The sequence below is a fragment of the Cynocephalus volans genome, chromosome 8 (genome assembly GCF_027409185.1).
Source record: "Cynocephalus volans isolate mCynVol1 chromosome 8, mCynVol1.pri, whole genome shotgun sequence".
Taxonomy (NCBI): domain Eukaryota; kingdom Metazoa; phylum Chordata; class Mammalia; order Dermoptera; family Cynocephalidae; genus Cynocephalus; species Cynocephalus volans.
The window spans coordinates 127013054-127039112 of NC_084467.1; the positions used below are offsets into that span (position 1 = coordinate 127013054).

General features: G+C 35.4%; 1 protein-coding gene across 2 annotated transcripts in view; it reads right to left on the reverse strand.

Moving 5' to 3' along the window:
- Window positions 1-25246, reverse strand: part of KIFAP3 (kinesin associated protein 3) — a 141523-nt gene extending 116277 nt beyond the window's left edge. For both annotated transcript variants that reach the window (XM_063104396.1, XM_063104397.1), the window contains exons 1-2: window positions 25016-25246; window positions 4473-4604 (exon numbers count right to left, since the gene is read on the reverse strand). In XM_063104396.1, coding sequence (XP_062960466.1) covers window positions 4473-4604; window positions 25016-25047 — 164 coding nt within the window. In that variant the 5' untranslated portion in view covers window positions 25048-25246. The remainder of the gene's footprint in view (window positions 1-4472; window positions 4605-25015) is intronic.
- Window positions 25247-26059: the final 813 nt, after the last annotated feature.

Sequence of the window (26059 nt, forward strand, 5' to 3'; positions counted from 1 at the left end):
CCATTACCACAAATAGCAATTATACCCCATGTCCCCCACCCAATTATCCCCAGCCTCCTTCCCCATCTCCCTTTCCCCCACTCCAATTTGTATCCCTAGGTATGCTCTCTCCCTCTGCAAGTCCAACGCATCACTGTGGTCTTTCTTTCCTTCCTTCTTTCTCTCTTAGCTCCCACCTATGAGTGAAGACATGTGGTATTTTTCCCTCTGTGCTTTTCTTATTTCACTCAACATAAGTTTCTTCAAGCTCATCCATGTTGTTGCAAATGGCAGAATTTCATTCTTTTTTATGGCAGAGTAGTATTCCATGGTGTATATATACCATGGTTTCCTTATCCAATCATCCACTGATGGACATTTAGGTTAGTTCCATATCTTGGCTATTGTGAATACAGCTGTGATGAACATGGGAGTGCAGGTATCCCTTTGACAGGATGATATCCATTCCTTTGGGTATAAACCCAGAAGTGGGATTGCTGGATCGTATGGAAGATCTATCTGTACTTGAAACCTCCATACTGTTTTCCATAGTGGTTGAACTAATTTATAGTCCCACCAACAGTGTGGGAGTGTTCCCTTCTCTCCACATCCTCATCAGCATTTGTTATTCTCTGTATTTTTGAGTATAGCCAGTCTAATTGGGGTGAGGTGGTATCTCAATGTGGTCTTAATTTGCATTACACTGATGACTAGTGATGTTGAGCCTTTTTTCATGTACTTGTTGGCCATTTGTATGTCTCCTTTGAAAAATGTCTATTGAGCTCCTTTGCCCATTTTTTACCTGGGTTATTTGTATTTTTACTGTGTAATTGCCTGAGTTCCTTGTATATTATGGATTTTAATTCCTTGTTGGATGCATAGTTAGCAAAAATTTTCTCCCACTCTGCAGGTTGTCGTTTCACTCTATTGATTGTTTCCTTTGCTGTGAAGAAGTTTTTGAATTTGATACAGTTTCATTTGTTTATTTTTTCTTTTGTTGCTTGTGCTTTTGGGTTCATGTTCAAAAAGTCTGTGTCCAGACCTAGTTCCTGAAGTGTTTCACCTATATTTTCCCTTAGTAATTTTACAGTTTCAGGTCTTATACTTGAGTCTTTAATCCATTCTAAGTTGATTTCAGAATATGGTGAGAGGTATGGGTCTAGTTTCATTCTTCTGTATATGGATATCCAATTTTCCCAGTATCACTTATTAAAGAGGCAGACAGTCTTTCCCCAATATAGGTTTTTGTTGCCTTTGTCAAATATCAGATGGCTGTAAGCCTGAAAGGTGATTTCTAGGTTTTCTATTCTGCTCCACTGGCCTGAGTGTCTATTTTTATGCCAGTACCATGCTGTTTTGGTAACTATAGCTTTGTAGTATGATTTGAAGCCAGGTACTGTTATGCCTCTGGCTTTACTTTCTTTTTTTGCTCAGGACTGTTTTAGCTATTCAGGGTCTTTTGTTGTCCCATATGAAAGTTAAGATTGTTTTTTCTATTTCTGTGAAGAATGTCACTGGTATTTTGATGGGGATGGCATTGAATCTGTAGGTCGCTTTGGGTAGTACAGACATTTTCACAATGTTAATTCTTCCAATCTAAGAACATGGAATGTCTTTCCATCTTTTTGTGTTTTCTTTAATTTCTTTCAGCAGTGTTTTATAGTTCTCATTGTAGAGATCTTTCACCCCCTTGGTTAAATTGATTCCTAGGTATTTTATTTTTTTCATGACTGTTGTAAATGGGCTTACTTTCTTGATTTCTCATCCTGTTAGCATATTATTGGAGAATCTAAATGCAACTGATTTGGGGACATTTATTTTGTATCCTGCAATGTTACTGAAATTATTAAGAAGCTCTAGGGGTTTTTTGACAGAGTCTTTACGTTTTTCTATATATAGTATCATGTCATCTGCAAATAGGGACAATTTTAGTTCACTTTTCCTATCTGGATGCCCTTTATCTCTTTCTCTTGCCTGCTTGCTCTGGCTAGTACCTCCAGTACTATTTTAAATAGAAGTGGTGAGAGTGGGCATCCTCGTCCTGTTCCTGTTCTTAAGGGAAAAGCCTTCAGTATTTCCCCCTTCAGAATGATACTGGCTGTGGGCTTGTATAGATGGCTTTTATTGTGTTGAGATACTTTCCTTCTATACCTAATTTGTTGAGAGTCTTTATATAAAGGGATGCTGGATTTTGTGAAATGCTTTTTCAGTGTCTACCGAGATAATCATATGATATTTGTCCTTGATTTTGTTGATGTGATGTATCACATTTATTGACTTTCATATATTGAACCATCCTTGCATCCCTGGGATGAATCCCACTTTATCATGGTGTACCATTTTTTAGATGTGTTTCTGTATTCTGATTGCTAATATTTTGTTGAGGATTTTTGCATCTATGTTCATCAAGGCATTGTCCTGTAATTTTCTTTTTCTGTTGTGTCTTTGTCTGGTTTTGGTATCAGAGTTATGTTGGATTCATAGAATAAGTTTGGGAGAATGGCTTCTGTTTCAATTTTTTGGAATAGTCTGAGGAGAACTGGTATTAATTCCTCTTTAAAGGTTTGATAGATTCAGCTGTAAAGCCATCTGGACCTGGGCTTCTCTTTGTTGGAAGCTTGCTGATTACCTCTTCAATCTTGTTGCTTGTTATTGGTCTGTTCAGATTTTCTGTCTGTTCTTGGTTCAGTCTGAGTAGTTTGTATGTGTCCAGAAACTTATCCATATCTTCCAGGTTTTCATATTTGTTGTCATATAGTTGTTTATAATAGTATCTAATGATTCTTCATATTTCTGTGGTTTCAGTTGTAATGTCTCCCTTTTCATTTCTGATTTTTGTTATTTGGGTCTTCTCTCTACTTCTCTTCTTCTTCTTCTTCTTTTTTTTTTTTTTTTTTGTTAACCTAGCCAATGGCTTGTCTATTTTATTTATTCTCTGGAAAAACCAACTTTTTGTTTCATTGATCTTTTGTATGCTTAGCTCTGTAAGAAACTGCCAAACTGTCTCCCAAAATATATATCATTTTACTTTCCCACCAGCTATAAATGAGAGTTCCTGTTGTTCCACAATACTTGTCAGCATTTGGTATTGTCGGTGTTCAGGATTTTAGCCATTCTAATAGATATGTAATGGTATCTTGTTGCTTTAATGTAAATGGGATTTTCAATCTTTTTTTTAGATCTATTTTCTACCAATGTATATGTTAGCAATCTGATTCATCTTCTTTACATCCAGGGTAATAGCCAGATTTCCTACTTTTAGTGGATAGTATCTCTCCTAAATCTTTCATTTATTATAAAAGACAATGAAAACATAGGTAGGGTGGGATTTTCATGAAGTTTTCATGGGTTTGGGTTTCTCATAAAGTTTTCAGAAAACTGTAACTCTGTTGAGGATGGGCTTGTATGTTCCTTTTCCCAATACTAGAAAACTAAACATAAGTCTTCTAGCTCTGGGCCATACCACTGACTATCCAATTTAATGACAGTTTCACTTCATACCTACCTCAATCTATATGAGGTTTCCCTCCTCACCACTGATAAAACCTCTTGAATCAACAAACCATGATTTTCTTTTGGTCCCACAATATAATTCCTCTCCAAATCTTGTGCAGCCAGGGTTGAGTATCACAGGTTGAGGTAATCAGGTTTTTCCCTTACTAAAGTTTAAATCTACTTACTCTAGCTCCATGACAGTGTGGTAGTAACTCTTTCCAGCTGGTTAATTCTTTATTATCTCTACTGAATGTATCCCTTGTCTAGAAAGGCTTCAGATTTTCACACAATAACAATAATATACTCATTTAGTTCTAGTTGAATAAGGCTACTGACTGAATCCTCAAGAACTAAAAACTACTTCTCTACTTCTGCAAAACTATGAAAAGAAGGCAAACTAATCACCAGCACAACTGCGGACTAAGGAAAAAGGCCAGTTCCCTAAGGGACTCCTGAAAGTATTGCAAAAGCAGGAAGTGTGATAGGATACTGGGAGATCTAAGACCAATCCACTGAGTCAGAAAATGCTTGTCTTATTACTACTGTTTTTCAGAGGACTAGCTTTTCAAGGGATGAATTTGAGGTCTGTGCCCATTTGGGGGTTCCTGAAAGTCATAGCGCTTCACTTTCCTTCCTAAATTAAGAAAGAAGAACATAAGACCTCCTAAGATTTAAATTTCCTATATAAACTAAAAAACCTCACAGAAACATATCTGTCACGATTGATTTCAAAAGTTAATAGTTTATATTAGATTATATGCATTTACTATATAGTATAAATCAGTACAGATGTGTTTCAATGGCTTCCCATTATGCTTACAAAAATCTTATTTTCTCCTGAGTAAGTCTACTACATATTTATAGTTTAATACAACCTCTCCTTCACTAAAATGATGTCAGGAAGAATGCCATAATCACTTTCTATGCAGATTAAAATAACATCAAATTTGTATCAAGTCCGTATACTACTTTAAAAATGTGCACAAATGAAAACTTACATTTTTTGGCATTCTTTTCGTTCTCCCAACATGGGATCCCCCATTTCTCCAAGAATGGTAGCTTCCACTTCATATTGAACAATGAGTGCTTTTTCTGATGGATGTACATCAATATTCCCTCCTTTCACTTTCCTATAATACAAAATAAAAAAGGCATAACCAGATTAAAAACTCACAAAATGTCCATGATTTTTCTCTAGTTTTTAGTTCTAAAACATGTGGGCTAGATTAACATATGCGTTTCAATCAAATTTATTCTTAACTAGGGACAAGAAATAACTCTATTTCCCTAACTCTGTACCATACATATAATTATTGGTCCTGCATAAAGTACCTTTATGAATAGCTCTACCTGGGAAAAATACATCTACCCAAAGAATCATGCGTAAAAGCAAGTGAATGAAACATAAACAATTAAGATGGCTTTGGGAGAGAATGACCTCAATTAAAAGTCATCTCTTCAAAACCAAAGACAGCTGGCCCCAAATTTATATTTAGGGGGTAAAAAAACCCTAACCTGCCCAATAATTATCCCATTCACTGGAACATGAAATGACATGAAAAAATTACATAAATTACAATATAATATTTTTAGGTATCATCTATCATAATGATATAAATTGTAGCACTAGTACCTAAATAAAATCACTCCTCAACCATACCCAAATTACGTAACAAAATGACAGTATCAATGTACGTTTCATAGAAAGTTTGTATGTACTTTTTTCCCAAGTCCCTGAAGTTAAAAACTGAATTCTTGGTTGTAGTAAACCAATGATAAATTAATCATTACTTTTCACATGGCCATTTTAGAAGGTGATAAAATGTTTTTTGCTGGAAGGATTAAGCAATGGAAACAAGCAAAATATCTCATTCCTTCATACAGCTAGCTAGCTGACTAATGGAGTCTTTAGCCTGATGAGAAGAAGTAGAAATATGACAACATCTAAAATTTATTTTAATTCCAATCATCAGAAACTCAGTTTTTCCTTCAGTTAGGAATAATATTTGGACTTACCATGCACATTTTCAATATAATTTTTAAAAGTTTTAAATCCGTTTACCAAAATTCTCTATGAAAAGAAGGGGAAGGATCTGTAGTCAGGATTATGATTAACAGTCAAATATAGAGACAAGGTAGGAAAGTAAAAACACCAAAACATAGAGTCTAGGTAGGTCATCAACTAATGTTATATTAAGATATAAAGAAGGACAATGGTTGTAAGGAATGAAAGCAGTTAAAAACCAGGCAGACCAGCAGAAATCAAGGTATCAGGAAATAAGATACAGACATATACTAAATGGGATGGAACAGATTCCAAAAGGTAAGGTAAATAAATATAAGTTCAAGCTAGCAGTAAAAAGCTACAGAAATCACAGGAATCCAAAGAACTAAGGATAGCAGGAAAACATATGCAATGTTGCACTACAGAAACTAATAAGGCAGACTAGTTATTTGCTTCCTGAGGGAATGGAAAGCAATCCCAGTACTGTACTTATACAAGGGGTAACTGTATCCAGTTAAGGGAAGAGAAGCATAAGGATAAAATACCCGCAGATCCTAAGATTAGCCTCCTCCCACTGCTCTCAGAGTAGGTCTTCCACATATTAGCAGCTGGGAGAAAAGAATAATTCTTGTTTTCCGAAGTCTAATATTGTGCCTTTCTCCAAAGAAATCAAACAGATCAAAAAAACCTCATCATTCCTTTTTAGTTCTTGTTTGCTTTTGTGTGTGTTTGTGTGTGTTTTAGACGAGTAAGCTAATGAAATCATGTTTCTTTACCACAAAAGCAAGTTATGTTTATTGTAGGAAAAACACAGAAATTGGCAAAGAGAAAAAATAAACTAGAAAACTTAGAAGAAACCACTTGTTACCATTTTAGCACATATACATCCAGGTATTTTTCTATATGTATATAAATAATATACAAACAGAATGACAGCTATAGAACTTGTTTATAGAAAAGGTTTATGGGTAGTAATTTGGTAGGTATGAAACTATATTTGAATAACACTTTGCAAAGGATTGATAAAAGTATTAATTGTTTACATCAACCTTGGGGCTGATGGAGACTGTAGGATGGGTCACCCCCTACCTAGTTCTCATTAGCACTGCATACATTAAATACATATATTACAAACTAAGTTTATATCATACATACTATTTAGCAATATACATTTGTAAAGCTTATTGTATAATGGCTTTCTCTAAGGGAGAACTCTGCCTTTAGAACTTCACTCACATTCCAGGTCTTCTATTTGTTGAATATCTTGATTATTTATTTCTAACTGATGTTGAACAAAATTTACAAGATTCCTCCACAAAACATTCAAAACTATTGTTAAGACAATTGTCTAATTTATAAAGTATTTCTTTAAAGGCTCAAAATATTTTGTAATTCAGTTGCTCTATATTCAGGTAAAATATCCCAGCTTGTTTGGATACAGTTATGAATTATGTCTGTACCCAATCTATGACAAGTACATTTCCGCTGTTGTTTGTTAAGTTAGTAAGAAAATTGCTTTTACTGTAACAATGTGCCTAACCAAAATGTGTATTTGTATTATCACCACAAAATGAATAATTTTATCTTAAATGCTGAATTTCCTAACTGAACTTAATATAGCATTCACAATGATGTAAGATGTTTAACTACTGAGAGAATTAACTTCCAAATACTTTACCTGGACTCATAATTAGAGAGGAAAAAATTAAGCCATAACTGGAATTAAATGATTTTCTATTTGAAGCAGCCTATGACATTGATTTTAAACTGATATCTTTTAACTGTCTTCAAATTTCTTGTACTAATGGAGCCTTCTCAATAACAGCTCTGCTTCAATTTTTATAAAAGTGGGACCAAAACTGCCCCCAAAATGTGCTATATTGATTTAGAAAAATAGTTTTTACATTTCAATGAGAAGTCATGCTTCACAGAGTAATATAAATTCACCTTCTATAAACGTATTTAGTTGTGACTTTGAGCAGTGTTCTTGTATATTAACTTCTGAAGTACATCCTTATGTTTCTAGAGTTCATATGGGTGGTGATATCATTATGACCTCTAAGGTAAAGGTTGAGGATCCCTAATCTGGAAATATGAAATCTGAAATGCTCTAAAATGCAAAACTTTTTGAGTACTAACATGATGCCACAAGTGGAAAATTCCACACCTGACCTCATGAGATGGTTTGTAGTCAAAATGCAGGTGCACAACACAGTTTATTCAGCATCCCCAAAGGGAGAAAAAAGCCCTCCCAGCCCTCTTTGGCTATGTCTTTTCCACATACACCCAGATTCCCCCACGAAAGCATGTACACGAAGGGTGATAAAGTGGTATGTGTGCAGGCCAGATGTGCCAACAGCAGATTTCTCGTGATGCCCCATGTGGAGCCAAGATCTAGGTGCATTACTTTACGTGTTTTATATATATATATATATATATATATATATATATATATTTTTTTTTTTTTTTTCTTATTCTCTGCTCTGAGGTATAAAGATATTGTTGAAAACATCAAAAAGGCCTGTAAATATTCTTGTAGATAAAAGTGATAAGAAAAAAAAGAAAGCATTTATGTTTATAGCACAGAAATTCAAGCCATTGGAGACACTGGACAGTGGTGTAAGTGTGAAATGTCTTACAGAAGTATGGTGTTAGAATGACCACCATATGTGACCTGAAGAAACAGAAGGATAAACTCATGAATAGAACTGAATGAAACATAGAAAAACACTGCATAAAGCTAAAAATGAAGATCTCAATCATGTTTTGAAAGAGTGGATCCATCAGCATGGCAGTGAACACATGCTACTTAATGGTGTGCTGATCAGTAAACAAGGAAAGATCTGTCATGGTGAATTGAAAATTGAAGGGAACTGTGACTATTCAATAGGTTGGTAGCAGAAATTTAAAAGACATGGCATTAAAATTTTAAAGATCTGTGGTGATAAAGCATCTGCTGATCACAAAGCAGCAAAGAAATTCACTCATGTTTGCCAACGTCATCACTGATGAAAATCTGATGCCAGAACAAGTCTACAATACTGATGAAAAATCACTGTTTTGGTGTAATTGCCCCAGAAAGACACTGACTACTGATGAGACAGCTCCTACAGGAAATATGGATGCCAAGGGCAGAATAACTGCTGGGACGTGCTAATGCAACAGGCACACATAAGTGTAAACCTGCTGTAATAGGCAAAAGCTTGTGTTCTCACTGTTTTCAAAGAATAAATTTTTTACCACTCCAGTATTATGCTAACAAAAAGGCATGGATCACCAGGGATATCTTTTCTAATTGGTTTCACAAACTATTTGTACCAGTAGCCCATGCTTACTGTAGGAAAGCTGGATTGGATAATGAATGCAAGATTTTGTTATTCCTTGTTCTGCTCATCCTCCAGCTAAAATTCTCATTAAAAAATAATGTTTATGCCATGTACCTTTCCCCAAATGTGACTTCATTAATTCAGCCACATGACCAGAGTATCTTTAGATCAATGAAGAGTAAATACAAAAAAACTTTATTGAACCGCATACTAGTAGCCAGAAAAAGACGTGTGTTAGTCCGTTTGTGCTGCTATAACAGAAATACCAGAGACTGGGTAATTTACAAAGAACAGAGGTTTATTTGGCTTACGATTCTGGGACAGCTGCATCCGGCATGGGCCTCAGGATGCTTCTGTTCAAGGTGGAAAGCAGCAGGCAGCCAGCAGGTATAAGCAGATTACATGGTGAGAGGAAGCAAGAGAGAGATAGAGGGGAGGTGCCAGGGTCTTTTAAATAACCAGCTCTTGTGGGAACTAATAGAGTGAGAACTCACTCATTAATCTCCCCTCCTAAGGAGAGCATTAATCTATTCATGAAGAATCTGCCCCCATGATTCAGTTTCCAACACTGCCACATTGGGGATCAAATTTCCACATGAGTTCTGGGAGGACAATACATCCAAACTCCATCAAGAGGCATGGGCGTGGAAGGTTTTCAAAAAGAGTTTAGCCATGAAGAATGCTGTATATGCTGTTTCCAATACTTGGAGCACAGTGACTAAAGAAACACTTGCGCATACCTGGCACAAACTCTGGCCTGTGACTATGTTCAGTGATGATGACTAACAAGGTGGTGACTTTGAAAGATTCTGTATGTAAAGTGAGGGAAAAAATGAAGTCTGATCTCCTTACATATGCAAAAAATATACCTTCAGAGTCCATCAGTAAGCTGAAAGAAGCGGATATTGAAAAAGTTTTTAACATTGGTAATGAGGCTCCAGTTGTTCATTCAGTAACTGATGGTGAAATAGCTGACATGTTTTGGAATCAGGATGATTGTGATAACAATAATGAAGATGACTTTGTTAACACTGCAGAAAAAGTGCCTATAGACGACATGGTGAATATGTGTAAACGGCTTATTGAAGGACTAGAGAAGTGTGCATTCATAACAACAAAAGATCATGTCAGTTTATAAAATCAGAGAGAGACTTCTAAGACAAAAACCATTGTTAACGAGGCAGATGACTACAGAAGAAACATTTTAAAAAGCTATCCAACAAAACGCCTCTTCATTCCTACAGGACCCATTTCCTGGTCCCTCAATTGCTTCGGATATTTCTTCTCAGCTAAAAAAATAAAATAAAACACACACGAACCTTTTAATCAAAACACAGCATCATAGGTGGAGACTGAAAGCCTCACCAGGTATTCTGGTGAGGATACTGTGCTGCTTAGTTACCCTGTACACATTACTTTTTTCACTGTATTAATGAGATGTTGTATTTTTACTGTTAAGTACTTACATGCAAATAAGTGTAAGAAAATGATTGCTTTTGGTGGCATATAAATTTAGATTCAGGAATGATGGTAATGCCAAACAATCACAGATTGTCCACATGAGTGGCAGAGATAATAACACCTTTGCTTTCCAATGGTTCAATGTACACTAACTTTGCTTGATACACAAAATTATTAAAAATATTGTATAAATTTACCTTCAGGTATATGTATAAGGTATATATACAACATAAATGAATTTCATGTGTAGACTTAGGTCCCATCCACAAGATATCTAATTATTTATATACAAATATCCCAAAATCTGAAAAAATCTAAAATGTGAAACATCAGAATGTCCTAAGCATTTGGGATAAAGAATACTCAACCTGTAGATAATAAATGCTTATGAACACTGTGTCACACATTCATCATCAATTTTCTTGAGAAACAAAAAATGCAGTCCTTAACTTTTCATTAAACGGGTACTTTTTGGAAAAATTATTGCTGTCAAGGATTTACTACAAAACAAAGTTGAATCAAATCAAATAAACAAACAGGAATGAAGAAAAGAAGGAAGGGTTCCTTATGGAATCAATTAGGAGCGCTTTCTCTTCTCTACTTGGGAGAGATCAGTTGTCGCTTTCTCTCCTCTAATTGGGAGAGATCAGTTGTAGATTTACACCCCATAACAAATGACAAAGCCATTGTAGGAATTGTTCAGTCTGCTCTCTATACGCTCTCTGGAAGGACTGCTCAGCAACTGTTTCCTGTATACATCTCACAAACAACCAAAATATAACTGCCCACAATTCTGACTGACCCTATCAACTGGCAGCCTAGGATATTCATGTATGGGTATGTCTGCAGCATGGAGATGGCACAACAGACAACTTAAAGATAAGCCCGATTCACTGCTTATATGTCTCACATATTATTCCATAAGACCATGGCAGAAGCTAGAAGTGCAAAGCAGAAATCTACCAAATCCATCCAGGCTTATTTTAGTGCAATTATGAATGATACCTCATTTAAAAAATTTTAAAAATTGGGACAAATGCTGAATCAGATGGGACAGGGGTAACAGCTGCAAACCAGGACTGTCTAGGACAAAGCAGCAAAAATGATGATGCTAACCAAATCCAATCCTTGCCTACTCAAAAGTGCTCTCCATTGGTTATTTACCTGTTTATTCCCATGGGCATATTAACACATGAAAGTATCTCAAGTTAAAAACTAAATAAAAAATAAAAACACAGTATCGTGATCGCACGAAACCCTCAGATGAACACTGTTTTTCACCGTTGCCTTCAAAAGTCCTTTGCTTTTTGATAGTTGCTCTAATTATTCTATTCACATGTGAAGCCATTCCAATTAGACTCTGGCTCCCGTCCAACCCTTACTCTAGCCCTGGTCAAGGTCATCAATTCTCTCCATGTTGCTAAATGTTCAAAGTTTTAATCTTCACATTTTGATCTTCAATCTACCTTTTTGGGGCGGGGTACAAGTCATAGTAAGTACATTTTGCGTCTGGAATCAGTATACACACATGAACATAAATGAAACAAAAATTTCATGAAATAATACCTATTCTTACCATGTGAAATGCATTCTATTCTATTCACAGCCCACTGATATACACTGTGACCTACTTGGGAACAAAACCTAATTTACTAAATAGTCTTACCACTGGTTTGCAATGCTACTTCTTTCATATATTAAGTATGTATCTATATGTGTCTCTGTTTCTAGGCTTTTTGTTTTATTTGATTGGTCTATTGATCTAATCTTACATTAATACCTAAGGGAAATGCCTCCATTTTTTCTCAACATTGTAAGACCTCTGCTCTTCCACTTAAAATTTTAGAATTATGTTTGAAATTCAGCATAATCCCTTTTGGAATACTGATTGCGATATCATGAATTTGCAGATTAATCAAGGCATCTATTCATGAAAATGGTATACCTACTTAAGTTTTAATTTCCTTTTAATGAGATTATATAAATTTCCCTAGAAAGGTCACAGCCATCTTTTGTTAGATTTATTCCTAAGCTCCTTATGTTGTTAGTTGCTTTTGAAAATAACTTTTTTCTAACTTAATTTTTAAACCACTAAATCAAAATTGAATTTTGAGGGTAAGAGCTACATAGATATTATATACAGCCACTGTCACTTAACTCCTTGATATTAATGCCAAGACAGTCATGCATCACTTAACAATACAGATACATTCTGAGAAATGCATTCTTAGGCAATTCTGTTATTGTACAAACATCATAGATTGTACTTACACAAACAGTAAACTTACAGTCTACTACACAGCTAGGCTATATGGTATAGCCTATGGCTCCTAGGCTACAAACCTGTATAGCTAATACTGAATTCTGTAGGCAACTGTAACACAATGGTATTTGTGTATCTAAACATCTAAGCATAGAAAAGGTACAGTAAAGATACAGTATAAAAGATAAAAAATGGTATACCTGTATAGGGCATTTACCATGAATGAAGCTTGTAAGACTGGAGCTGCTCTGGGTGATTCAGCAAATGAGTGGTGAGTAAATATGAAGGTCTGGTAGACTTTATAATCACTGTACACTTAGACTACACTAAATGTATTAAAAAATTATTTCTTAAATAATAAATTAAACTTAGCTGACTGTAACTTTTTTACTTTATAAACTTTTAAATATTTTAAACTTTTGACTGTTTTGTAATTACGCTTAGCTTAAAGCACAAACATTGTATAGCTGGACAAAAATATTTTTTTCTTTATATCCTTATTTTATAAGCTTTTTTCTATTTTTAAAATTTTTATTATTTATTTATTTTTTACTTTTTAAACTTTTTGCTAAAAACTAAGACACAAACACACACATTAGCCTAGGCCTACGCAGGATCAGGATCATCTATATCACTGTCTTCCACCTCCATATATTGTCCTACTAGAAAGTCTTCAGGGCAGTAACATTTGTGGCATTGTCATCTCCTATGGTAACAGTGCCTTCTTTTGGAATACCATCTAAAGGACCTGCCTGAGGCTCTTCTTGAGAAGCTGTCACTCTTTACAGAGATATGTCCAGGGTGGTTTGCTTGGTTTCTTTTTTTCATTATAGATTTACTTGTAAGCAGATAATGTGCCATGGACATTCTCTGTTAGTGAAAAGTGTGCAGTGTTGAGGTCTGTGGCTTCAAACTTTTTAAGGTGCTTATTGAGGTCTGCAAAGGCTTCTGTTTAACCCTTCACTATGAATTTTCTTGGGGGTTTGATATGGATTAGACGTGTCCCCAAAAGTTCATGTATTGGAAACTTGCCCCCCACTGTAACAGTGATAAGAGGGTGGAATATCCAATTATGGTATTTGAAAGGTTGGGCATTTAAGAGATGACTGGATTGTGAGGACTGTGCCCTAGTGAATGGACTGACCCATTCATGGAGTAATGGGTGTGGTTCTGAGGACTTCCTAAGGAGAGCAAGTAAGAAGGCTGTTCAATCCATTCTCCCCATGTGGCACACTGGTCGCCATGGGACCTTATAGAGAGTTCTCACCCAGAAGAAGGCCCTCACCAGGTGTGATCCGTAAACCTTGGACTTCCCAGCCTCTGAACTGTAAGAAATAAATTTCGTTTTCTTATAAATTACTCCATTTCAGGTATTCTGTTACAAGCAACAGTAACAAACTGTTATAGGGTTCTTCATTTCTTCCCCTGCAGTTTCCTTTTCTCCTGCCTGGGACATTGTGATGGCTACAATGTTACTAGGCAAGAGAAAATTTTCAGCTCCCTTACAATCTTACGGGACCACTGTGGTATAAGCAGTCTATCATTGACTGAAATGTCATTATGTGGCACATGACTATGTTTTAACACTATTTTAGGTTTTCCATACAGATAATTGGAAATAATCACTTGTAAATAATTTCAGTTTTATTTCTTCACTTCTTAGCATTATATCTTTTCTTTTTCTTATCTCACTAACTGTTTAGGCCCTCTAGTGAAATATTGGAATGGTTATAATAGGCATCCTTGGCTTATTCTTGACATTAAAGAAAATGCTTCTAAAGTTTCCTAATTAAATATGTTTATATCATAATTCCCTCTTATTTCTGGCTTGAGTTTTTTCCTTAAATCATCAACATGTGCTGAATGTCGTGAAATGTTTTTCTATATCCCTGGATGATGTGGTGTTGTTCTTCTTTAATTCATGAATATAATGAATCAAATCCATTAACTCCATTAAAACATTCTCATATTTTTGGCACAAGAACAACTTGATAATGATGTATTTTAACACATTGTTGGATTAAATTTATTCTTGCTCATCAGTGACAGTGGCCTGCAATTTTCCTCTTTAGTGATATCTTTTTTTTTTTTTTTTCTGATTTTCATCTGAAGATTATTCTAAAATCTTAATATAAGTTTGCTGGGGAGTATTGTCTCTTTCCATATTCCTTGGAATAGTTGTATAAAATTAGAATAATTTGTTCCCTGAAAATTTAGTTAGAATTTGTCTTTAAAACTGTCTGGGTGTAGCAGATTTTATCAGTATGAAATACCCCTCTGTATCTGTGACAATACACTTTTCCTTAAAATCTATTTTATCTGATATTAATACAGTCACTCCAGACTTCTTACATTTACTGTTTGATTGTATCTACTTACTATTAACGTAACTACGTCTATATTGAAAAGTGTCTCCTTTGGGTACAATACATAGTTGGGTCTTGCTATTCTTTCCTTCTTTTTTAAAAATCAATACTGATAATCCCTGCCTTTAAAATGGAATGTTAAGAGCTCTGCTGTCCAATACAATAAATGGTGCTGGGAAAACTGGATGTGCATATGTAGAAGGAAAAAAACTAGATCCCTATGTCTCACACTACATGAAAATCAACTAAAAATGGATTAAAGACCTAAATATAAGACCTGAAACTATAAAACTACTATAAAAAAACACAAAACACTCCAAAATATTGGCCTGGGGAAAAGTTTATGGAGAAGACATCTAAAGCACAGACAACAAGAGCAAAAATAGACATAGGGAATTACATCAAACTGAAAGCTTCTATGAAGGAAAGGACACAATCAACAGAGTGAATCAATATCCCTTGTCGAATGAATAGTATTTACAAACTATTCATTTGACAAGGGATTAATATCCAGAATATACAAGGATCAACTCAAGAGCAAAAAAAGAAGTAACTCAATTAAAAAATGGGCAAAAGACCTGAGTAGACATTTTTCAAAAGGCATACAAATGGCCTTGGTATTTGAAAAAATGCTCAACATCACTAATCATCAAGGAAATGCAAATCCAAACCACAATGACATATCTTCTCACCCCAGTTAGAATGGCTATTTATCAAAGGACAAAAAATAACAATTATTTGAGGGGATAGGGAGAAAGGGAAATTCTTACATGTTGCTGGTGAGAATGTAAGTTGATACGGCCATTATGGAAAACTGTATGGAGGTTCCTCAAAAAACTAAAATTAGAACTACCATATGATCCAGCAATCTCACTGCTAGGTATTTATCCTAAGGAAAGGAAATTAGCATACTGAAGAAATATCTACACCCTGATGTTTATTGCAACACTATTCACAATAGCAAGGATATGGAATCAACCTATGTCCACTGACAGATGAATGGATAAAGAAAATGTGGTATAGATACACAGTGGAATACTACTTAGCCATAAAAAGAAAGAAATCCTGTCATTTGCAGCAACATGGATGATCCTGAAAGTCATTATGATAAATAAAATAAGTCAGGCACAGAAACATAAATACTGCATGTTCTCACTCATCTGTGGGAGCTAAAAAATTAACAAATAAGTTGAACTTTTAGAAATAGAGAGTAGAACTGTGGTTACTAGAGAGACAGTGATTTTATCAAGATGGCAGAATAGACAATCCCCAGCATTGCATCTTCCCACATGTAACCTATTAAAAAGCCAACCTCGAAACACTGGCGCTGGGGGGCAAGGAGGAGGAGAGACCTGCGGAGTTCGTAAAGGTACGAGAGGCAATAGTGAGAGGGTGTAGAGACTGTACCTATTGTTCTGAGCCAGCACAGTACAAAGGTGGGGAGTAGCTGTTACACAAGCTGCAGAAAGCTGCAGCAGCACCCTTTGTGTAAAACTGCTTGAAATCTGCAAAGGAAAGGCGGGGCTCCATAGCATACCATACCCACAAGCCATAAAGACCACTGGCAGGATTCCCCCTGGCCCACATGGGAGCAGACAGCTCAACCAACTGGAGAGGAAAGCCATCTAGAGGCTGGGGGGTTATCATGAGGGATGCATACACAGCCCATCCCATGGGAAGTGGATGGAGTGCAGGAGAAAGGTTCGCACACTGGGGGAACCTTGGGTGCAGCATGGACACCTGGTTTTGGTGGTGGAAACTGGTCAGAGCAATAGAACTGCAAAGGGCTCAATCTGCAGGAAAGACACCTGGTTTTGGTGGTGGAAACTGGTCAGAGCAATAGAACTGCAAAGGGCTCAATCTGCAGGAAAGATCCCATCCTGGGCTGTAATTCCACATAGCGCAGACCAAGAAGTGATTAATTATCCTCAGAAAAAGCCTTCCCCAGAGAATCAGCAGCAAATAGCAGTCTCTTCAAATGCTTAAGCATCCATGTAAAGACACAAAGGTAGAGAGAGAACAGAGAAATATGTTGCCACCAAATGAAACAAACCACCACTAATGGATACAGAAGAGCAACAGAACTATTAAATGTTTGACAGACAATTCAGAATAACCCTCTTAAAGATGTTCAGGGAGTCAAAAGGAAACACAAATAGAAGATTGAATGATACCTAGAAAATAATTCAGGAGAATGAGACACTTGACAAAAGAAAAAATTGAAAAAAACAGAAATTCTAGAAATAAAAAAAAAAACATGACCCAAATTGGAAAATTCAATAAAGAGTTCCATCAGCAGACTTAATCAAACAGAGGAAAGAATCAGTGAGCTCAAAGATAAGACACATGAAATTATACAATCAGAGGAGAAAAAAAAAGAATAAGAATAAAAGGAACAGAAATACAGCAAATATGGGACTCCCTCAAGCAAAATTTCAGTAACAATATATCAATATATAACAACAATATATATCAATAATAACTCTAAATGTAAATGGATTAAATGCCCCAATTAAAAGACAGAGTGGCTCAATGGATTATAAAACAAGAACCAACAATATGCTGCCTACAGGAAACTCACTTAACTGATAAAGACACACACCAGTTGAAAGTGAAGGGATGGAAAAAGATATTTCATGCAAATGGAAACCAACAAAGAGCAAGAGTAGCTATGCTTATATCTGATAAAACAGACTTATAGCCAAGGAAAGTGAAAAAAGATAAGGAAAATTATTATATAATGATAAAAGGATCAATTCCACAAGAGGATTTAACAATTCTAAACATATACACACCCAACTCCAGAGCACCTAATTATATAAAGCAATTACTATTGGACCTAATGGGAAAGACTGACTTCAACACAATAATAGTTGGGGACTTTAAGACCATCAAAACAGAAAATGAACTAGGAAACATCAGAATTAATCTCTACTCTAGGCCAACTTGACCTAATGGACAAATGAAATTATCAAGTCTGATGCACAGAATGAAGAAAAATGAACAGAGCCCAAGAGACTTATCAAACACAATGAAGTATACCAACATATGCATAATGAGGGTCCTGACAGAAAAGGAGAGAAAGAGGGAGACAGAATACTGGAAGAAATAATTGTCTAAAACTTCCCAAATTTGATAAAAGACACGAAAGAAGCTCAATGAACCCTAAAGTAAGATAAGCTCAAAGTGATCCACAATGAGACACATTATAATCAAACTGTGGAAAGACAAAAACAGCAAGAGAGGAGTGACTCATCATGTACATGGGACACTTGGTAGTATTAACAACCAATTTCTCAACAAAAACCATGGAGATCAGAAGGCAGTGGAATGGCATATTTAAAGTGCTGAAAGAAAAAAGTGTCAACCAAGAATTTTACATCCAGTAAAACTACCCTTAAGAATAAATGAGAAATTAACACATTCCAAGGTATACAAAAGCTGAGGGAGTTCATTAGTAGTAAACCTGACTTGCAAAAATGCTAAAGGGAATCCTTCAGCCTGAACTGAAAGGATGCTATGCAATAAACTGTACCCAAAAGAAGAAATAAAGAACAATGATAAAGGTAACTACACAGGTAAATATAAAAGTTGGTATTAGTTCTTTGGGTTTATAACTTCTCTTTTTTCTATATGATTTAAAAGACAAATGGATAAAGTAATTATAAATCTACCTTAATGAGCATACAATGTAAAAATACTTGATCTGTGACGATAACAATATAAAGAGAGAGGTATGGAGATTATAGGAGCAGAGTCTCTGTCTACTATTGAAACTTAGTATTAATTCAAACAAAGTTGTTATAAGCTTAAAATATTAATTGTAATTCTAAACATAATTACTAAGAAATATACAAAAAGGAAATGAGAAGAGAATCAAAATAATGTACAATAAAAATTAATAAAACACAAAAGACAGTAATGGACGTATTTAGGAACAAAAAAGATATGATGTACAGAAAACAAAGAGTAAAATGGCAGACATATATCTTCTTTATCAATAATTAAATATAAATGAATTAAACTCTAATTAAAAGGCAATAACTGGCATAACAAATAATTAAGAAACGATCCATGTATATGCAATCTAAAAGAGATTTTCTTTAGATACAAAGATTTGAATAGATTGAAAGCAAAAAGATGGAAAAAATATATCATGTACATAGTACCCAAAAGAAAGAGGAAGTGGATATCCAAATATTAGTCTTAATCAGATTGTTACAAAAGACAAGGATACTATAAACTAATCAAAGGATTAATATATCTAGAAGACATAACAATTATGAACATACATATCTAACAACAGAGCCCCAAAATATATGAAGCAAAACTGACAAAACTGAAAGGAAAAATAAAGTTCTCCTATAATAGTTGGAGACATGAATACCGCACTTTGAATAATCGATAGAACAACATAGATGATCGATAAAAGAATAAAAGACTTGAACATTATAAGCCAAGTATACCTAAGAGACATATAAAAAATTTCCACCCCCTAATAGAATACACATACTTCTCAAGTGCACATGGAACATTCTCCTGGATAGGTGCTATTTTAGGCAATAAAACAAGTCAAACATTTAAGAAGATTAATATATACAGAGCATCTTCTCCAACCAAAACGGAATGAAACTAGAAATCAGTAACAGCAGGAAAACTAGAAAATTCACAAATATGTGGAAATTAAACAATCCACATCTAAAAAACTAATGGGTCAAAGAAAAAAATCGCAAGAGTAATCACAAAATACTTCGAGTTGAATGAAAATGAAAACAGCATACTGAAACTTATGGGAGTCTATGAAAACAGTACTCAGAGATAAGTTTACAGCTGCAAATGCCTACATTAAAAAAAAGAAAGATTTCAAACCAATAACCTAATTTAACACCTTAAGGAACTATAAAAAGAAGAGCAAGCTAAATCTTGAGCTAGCAGAATTCAATAATAAAGATAACAGCAGAGATAAAAGAAATACAGAATAGAAAAAAATAGAGAAAATCAATGAAATCGAAAGTTGGGTCTTTGAAAAGATCAACAAAATTGGCAAACCTTTAGTTAGACTAAGAAAAAAAGGGATACTAAAAGTAGTAGAATGAGAAATAAAAATGGGATATCACTACTGACCTTATAAAGATAAAAAAGACTATAAGAGAAAAATAGGAACAATTTAATGCCAAAAAATTAGATAACCTAGATGAAAGGAACAAATTCCTAGAAACACACAAACTACCAAGACTGACTCAAATGAAACAGGAAATCTGAACTGAATTACAAGTACGGAGATTGAATCAGTAATCCAAATCCTCCTAAAAAAGAAAAGTCCCAGACTAGATGCCTTCAGTGGTGACTTGTATCAAGCATGTAAAGAAGAATTAACACCTATCCTTCTCAAGCACCCCTAAAAAAATACAAGAGGAGAGGGACGCTTCTACTCATTTTATCAGGCCATTACCCTGATACCAAAGCAAGATAAAGACACCACCGACAAACTAAGCCAATATTCTTTGTGAATATAGATGCAAAAGTCCTAAAAATACTAGCAAAAAGAATCCAGCAGCATATTAAAAGGACTATACACCATGACCAAGTGGGTTTTAACCCAGGAAGGCAAGGGGGGTTCAACATATCAATGTAATACCCCACATGAATAGAATGAAGGAAACAAGTACATGATTATTTCAATTGATGCAGAAAAATCATTTGACAAAACCCAGCATCCTTTCATGACAAAAGCACTTGATAAAATAGGAATAGAAGAAAACTTCCTCAACATGATAAAGGGCATTTATGAAAATTCTACAGTTAACATCATACTCAATGGTGAAAGAAAGAAAGCTTTTCGCCTAAGATCAGTAACAAAACACTTTCATCACTTCTATTCAACATAGTACTAGAAGTTTGAGCCAGAGCAAAGAGGCATGGAATTTAAAAAAAAAAAAAAAAGGCAACCAGATAGGAAGAAGTAAAATTACCTCTATCTATAAATGACATGATATTATATGCAGAAAATACTTTAAAAATCCACACACACACACAAAAAACTTGTTAGAGCTAATACATTCAGCAAAGTTGCAGAAAAGATCAGTACACACACAAAAAATCAATTGTATTTCTATACAGTAGCAATAAATAATCCAAAATCTTTTTAAAAATTCCATTTACAATAACATCAAAAAGAATAAAATATTTTGAAATAAATTTAACCAAGGAGGTGCAATACTTGTACACTGAAAACTACAATACATTGTTGAAAGAAATTAATAAGAACTAAATAAATGTAAAGACATCTGTGTTCATGGACTGGATGTCTTAATATTAAGTTGGCAATATTCCCTAAAGTGACATAATATTAAATACAATCCCTATTGAAGTTTCCAAAACTTTATTATTTATTGTTTTGCAGAAATGGAAAAGTTGACCCTAAAAGTCACATGGAAATACGAGAAATCCTAAATAGCTAAAACAATCTTGAAAAAGAACAACAAAGTTGGAGGACTCACATTTCCCAACTTCAAAGCTTTAATAATCAAAACAGTGACGTACTAGCACAAGGAGATATGTATAGATCAACGGATGTGAAAAAAAGCTCAATATTATTAGTAGTAAGGGAACTGCAAATTGAAACCAAAACAAGATACCACTTCACATCCACTAGGATGGCCATAATTATAAAATAAACAAACACAAACAACAACAAACAACAGAAAATAACAGGTGTTGTTGAGGATGTGAAAAAAATTAGAACTCTCATACACTGCTGATGGTAACTTAAAATGTTACTTAAAATGGCCACTGTGGAAAACACATTAGTGTTTCTTCAGTAAGTTAAACATAGAATTACTATATAATGCAGCAATTCCTGACCTAGATCTATAACAAATTGAAAATAAGTGTTCAAACAAAAACCTGTACAGTAATGTTCAAAGAAGCTTTATTCTCAACAGCCAATAGATGGGAACAACCCAAATGTTCATCAACAGATGAATTATGGATAAATAAAATATGGTATATTTATATAAAGGAATATTATTTAGCTGTGAAAAGGAATGAAGTACTGATAAATGCTACAGCATGGATTAAACTTGATTATACTATGTTAAAAAAGCTTGACACAAAAGTCACATACTCATTTCATACAGCACTACAAATATAATAAATACCAGAATATTTAAGCCACCTTTTTTTTTTTTTTTAAAGTGGCTGGCCAGTATGTGGGGTCCGAACCTTTGATCTTGGTTAAATATCAGAATATTTAAAGTCTGTAATACTTGCTAGAGTATAAATGCCACAAAGGCAGGGAAAATATGTCTCATTCACCAAATATTTTGTATCACTTGGCTGAATGACTTTTACATGATATAATCTCAAATAACTACTGAATGAATAAATGAATGCCATTCACTCTTAAAATTCTTCAGTGGTTCCCCAATGCACTTGTAATAAAGTCGCAATTCTTTACTACAGCTCATAAGTCTTAGATGATTTGCCCTGTATTTCTTTCTAGTCTCATTCTTACTTCATTTAATAACCTATGTTCCAGGCACCTGCTAAGTGCTGGGGGTACCTTACCCTTAACAAGTTTATAGACCAGAAGGAAATACAAACAATAAAGTGGTAAGATTGGGGAAAAACAAGGTATTAGGTATCATGAGAACCTAAAGGGTATATCTGACCTGGATTGTGGGATGGGAAAGGGAGACTCAGGAAAGCTTTCTGGAAAAAGTGACATTTAAGCTCAAACGAAAGAGATGAAGAATTAGCTAGATAAGGAACATGACAAGTTACAGAAAAAGGGAAGGGCATTTAGAAACCAAACACTGAAACACATAGGGATCTAAAGAAGTTATTTCTGTAAGGCTGAAATACAGAATTATTAGGGTGAGAGGGGAACAGAGAGAAATGCAGCTGAAAAGGTAGGTGCTCTTACATTGTATGTAACTCCCTATTTACTTGTTTGAATATTTCAGAGGATATGAATTGTATCTATTCAGTCATTTCTCCAGTGACCAGAACAACGCTAGGCACACTCAGGTATTTGGTTAAGTATTTATTCAGTGCTATCAAATCAAAACACTAACTGGCAGCACAACAACAAAAAAACCCCAAGATTTCTGATTCTATAATCTATGACATATGTGAATATATACAAATATTACATACGTATACATAAAGAGATTAGCAATTCCTCAGTGATAGCAGGTACAATGAAACCACTGAAATTAACTTAAAATTGGAGTCAATCATTTAGATTGAAAACTACTGTTTTGTTAAAACAAAATATAAAAGTAATAATATTGTTAAAGGAACATACATAATCATTAGTAAAGAACCAATAATTAAAATGGAAGGTTCTGCCAGAAATCATAAACCTTTTCCATCGGGGCTGTATGAGTATATATATCAGCTGCATATTTCTAATCTGAAAGCAGGCAATACAAACTTTTTATTATTTATATTGTCAAAATTAGACAAAATTGATAAATGTACTTTTTAACCTTTCCATATTCTGACCCTATTTTACTTCACAGTGACTAAGTTCAGTTTTATTTTTTGAAATCTAGATAACATGGCTCTAAAAGTAAGCAATAGGTTGAGAATTACAAGTTGTAATATGTCCGAGGGTCCACACTGGTACAATAATACTAAGAAAAACTACCTCTGACAACTATATCGGGGCACTTCAGAAAGTTCAGGGAAAAATAAAATTAAAAGATAATATGAACCTTTCCATGAACTTTTTCAAGTAGCCTCATATTACATGAAATCAGCTAATGGTATAATAGAGACTCTTTGCTCTAGAACAATCTTAAATTTAAAGTTGAAAGACTATTTTCTTCTGTCACAAAAAATTTTTAACCATACTGATCATATATTTGTTATGATTATATATTCATTTTAAAATTTTTACTGATAAAGCCTGGTTATTCGACACTTCCAAATATATTTACAGAAAATAAAAGACAGGCAGTATATGTCTGCAAGTACAGTATAGTTTATTTACTTATTTTTCAGTTGTTTGAATCCCTGCTAAGTGTCTATTAAAGCTTGGAAGATCTTTCTGTGATGATCAGAACTCTGCCAGGCCAGGATAAATATATTCAATAAAAATATATTACGACTTGAAATCATATCACCACCTTCCATACATGGTTTATCTTTTAAAAGTATTTTCATATTTCGTCCTCATATCTCTCAGAAGGTAGTACTCATATTTGTCCCAACTTCGGATGAGGAAACTGTGTCCAAAAGAATACATGTGACTTTTTTCCAGAGTATTTACTGAATCAGTAACAGGGACCTACCTAAAAACGAAGAGTCCAAATCAAGATTTCTTCCATTGGATCACTGCTAACTCTTAGTCCAGTGAGAGGTATCTTTTTTTCATCAGGGATGAAATTATTTTTGACAGGAGTCAAAATAATAATCCCAACATATTACAATTTTCTTTAAAGAGTAATTGCTACTACAAATATTTAAACTAAAGAAATCATGGCCTGTTTCACGTCAAGCTCCTGGACAAACCTCTGGATAATTATGAACCTCCTACAAAAACTGTATTGTATTATATGACAGCCAAATGGATGAAATGGGTGAGGAAAGCAGAAATAGACTGAAAAGCAACCTATCAATCCAGCCTTCCACAAAATAAAAGCCACCACTCCTTTTCCCTTCATTATTTCAAAACCCCATGGCGGTGAACCGCAAACTGGTGACAGAAAGCGCAGGCGCCAGAAGACTTCATTCCCAGGCTTCCATGGGATTTATCTACTAGGGAAAAATGCAAATTCGGGGCGGAGAAAACAAAGGAAGACGCGGTTTACTACGCCCATCCTCCCTCTCTTCTGGGAATAATGTAATGTAGCAAGGAAATCATTCTTTAATGCTGTCAGGACCCCGCAAAGACAGGTAAGAGGTTCGAGGACCTCGCACCCCCGCAGGGCTTTCTCCCTTTTTTTGGATTCACCTTTTCCCTTCCCTTTCCGTGACTTCTCCCCCCCTGCCTCCCACCCCGTTCTAAACTAGCTTTACCCAGTGACATCTAACAGCCAACCCAAGAACATCTAAGGACGTCTTCAGGGCCCAAGCAAGCAGGGCTGGACAGAGCCTAAGGAGTCATCACCTTTTGAGGTATCTGGCGTCCTCCCCTTGCATGGCGGCGACGGCGGCGTGGGAAGGATGGGGGTATTTGCAAAGGGCCGACAGGACTATTTCCGGGGAAGGTGGTCCTCACACCCAAAGGCGATGACAGTCCTGAGGCCTGCAAGGCGGGGCAGCGGCGGTGCAGCGGCGGTGCTACGGTTACCACGGTGAGGCCGCCGACTCCTCCCACAGCTCCTGGGCCGCAAAACGCTGCAGCTGCCCAGACCCACCCAGAGCCGCCTGTCATCTGGGCCTGCCTCAAGGCGCATGCGTGTGCTGCGCATCACAAATTTGCGCAGGCTCGGCCTTAGACGCTAGCCTCTGCGACTAATCTGACGCACGCTGATACAGAACGGGAAGGTTTTGGTGCTGATTTGGTAGCTGAAGTTCAGGAGTGGCTCCTTGGTCACCGCCCCCTTGAGGATGGCAATAGAAAGGGCTATTCTAGTCTGCAGGATTGGAATTTCAGGTCTTTAGCTTGAAAGGAGGGAAGGAGAATCGTTAGTCTTTTAGTTACTGAATGCAATAGAGCAGTCTAGTCTTTGGCTAATAAGGTGTCAAGTGAGGTTTCTGTTTGGGGGAATTGTGGAAAAGGTACTGCACTGAGAAGCTCTAACTTGTGGAGGTAGTCTGGCCTTGTACAAAATGGATATAATATCAAATTTGAAAGCGGCAAATCTGTCACTTCCCATTTGATGCCCTAAATCTAGAATGCACATCCCTCCCCCACCCACAAAAACAGCTCTTGAAACTCCAACTCCTCCACTAATTATCCCTAACTCAACGTACATTCAGAATTGTTTCTTTGAGGCAGGCAATTGTAGGCAATGCAGGGTGTAGGGAAGAAGGGCTGTCTTTTAACCGTGCCAGGAAAATGTCCTTTGCTTTAAGGTCTATTCCCATGGGCTCAGCTATCACATCTATGCAAATGACTTACATTCATTTATTAGATAAATATTGAGGGCTGGCATTGTGCCAAACACCAAACCAGACTCCAAGGATGCAAAGAAAGCACCTCTACTCC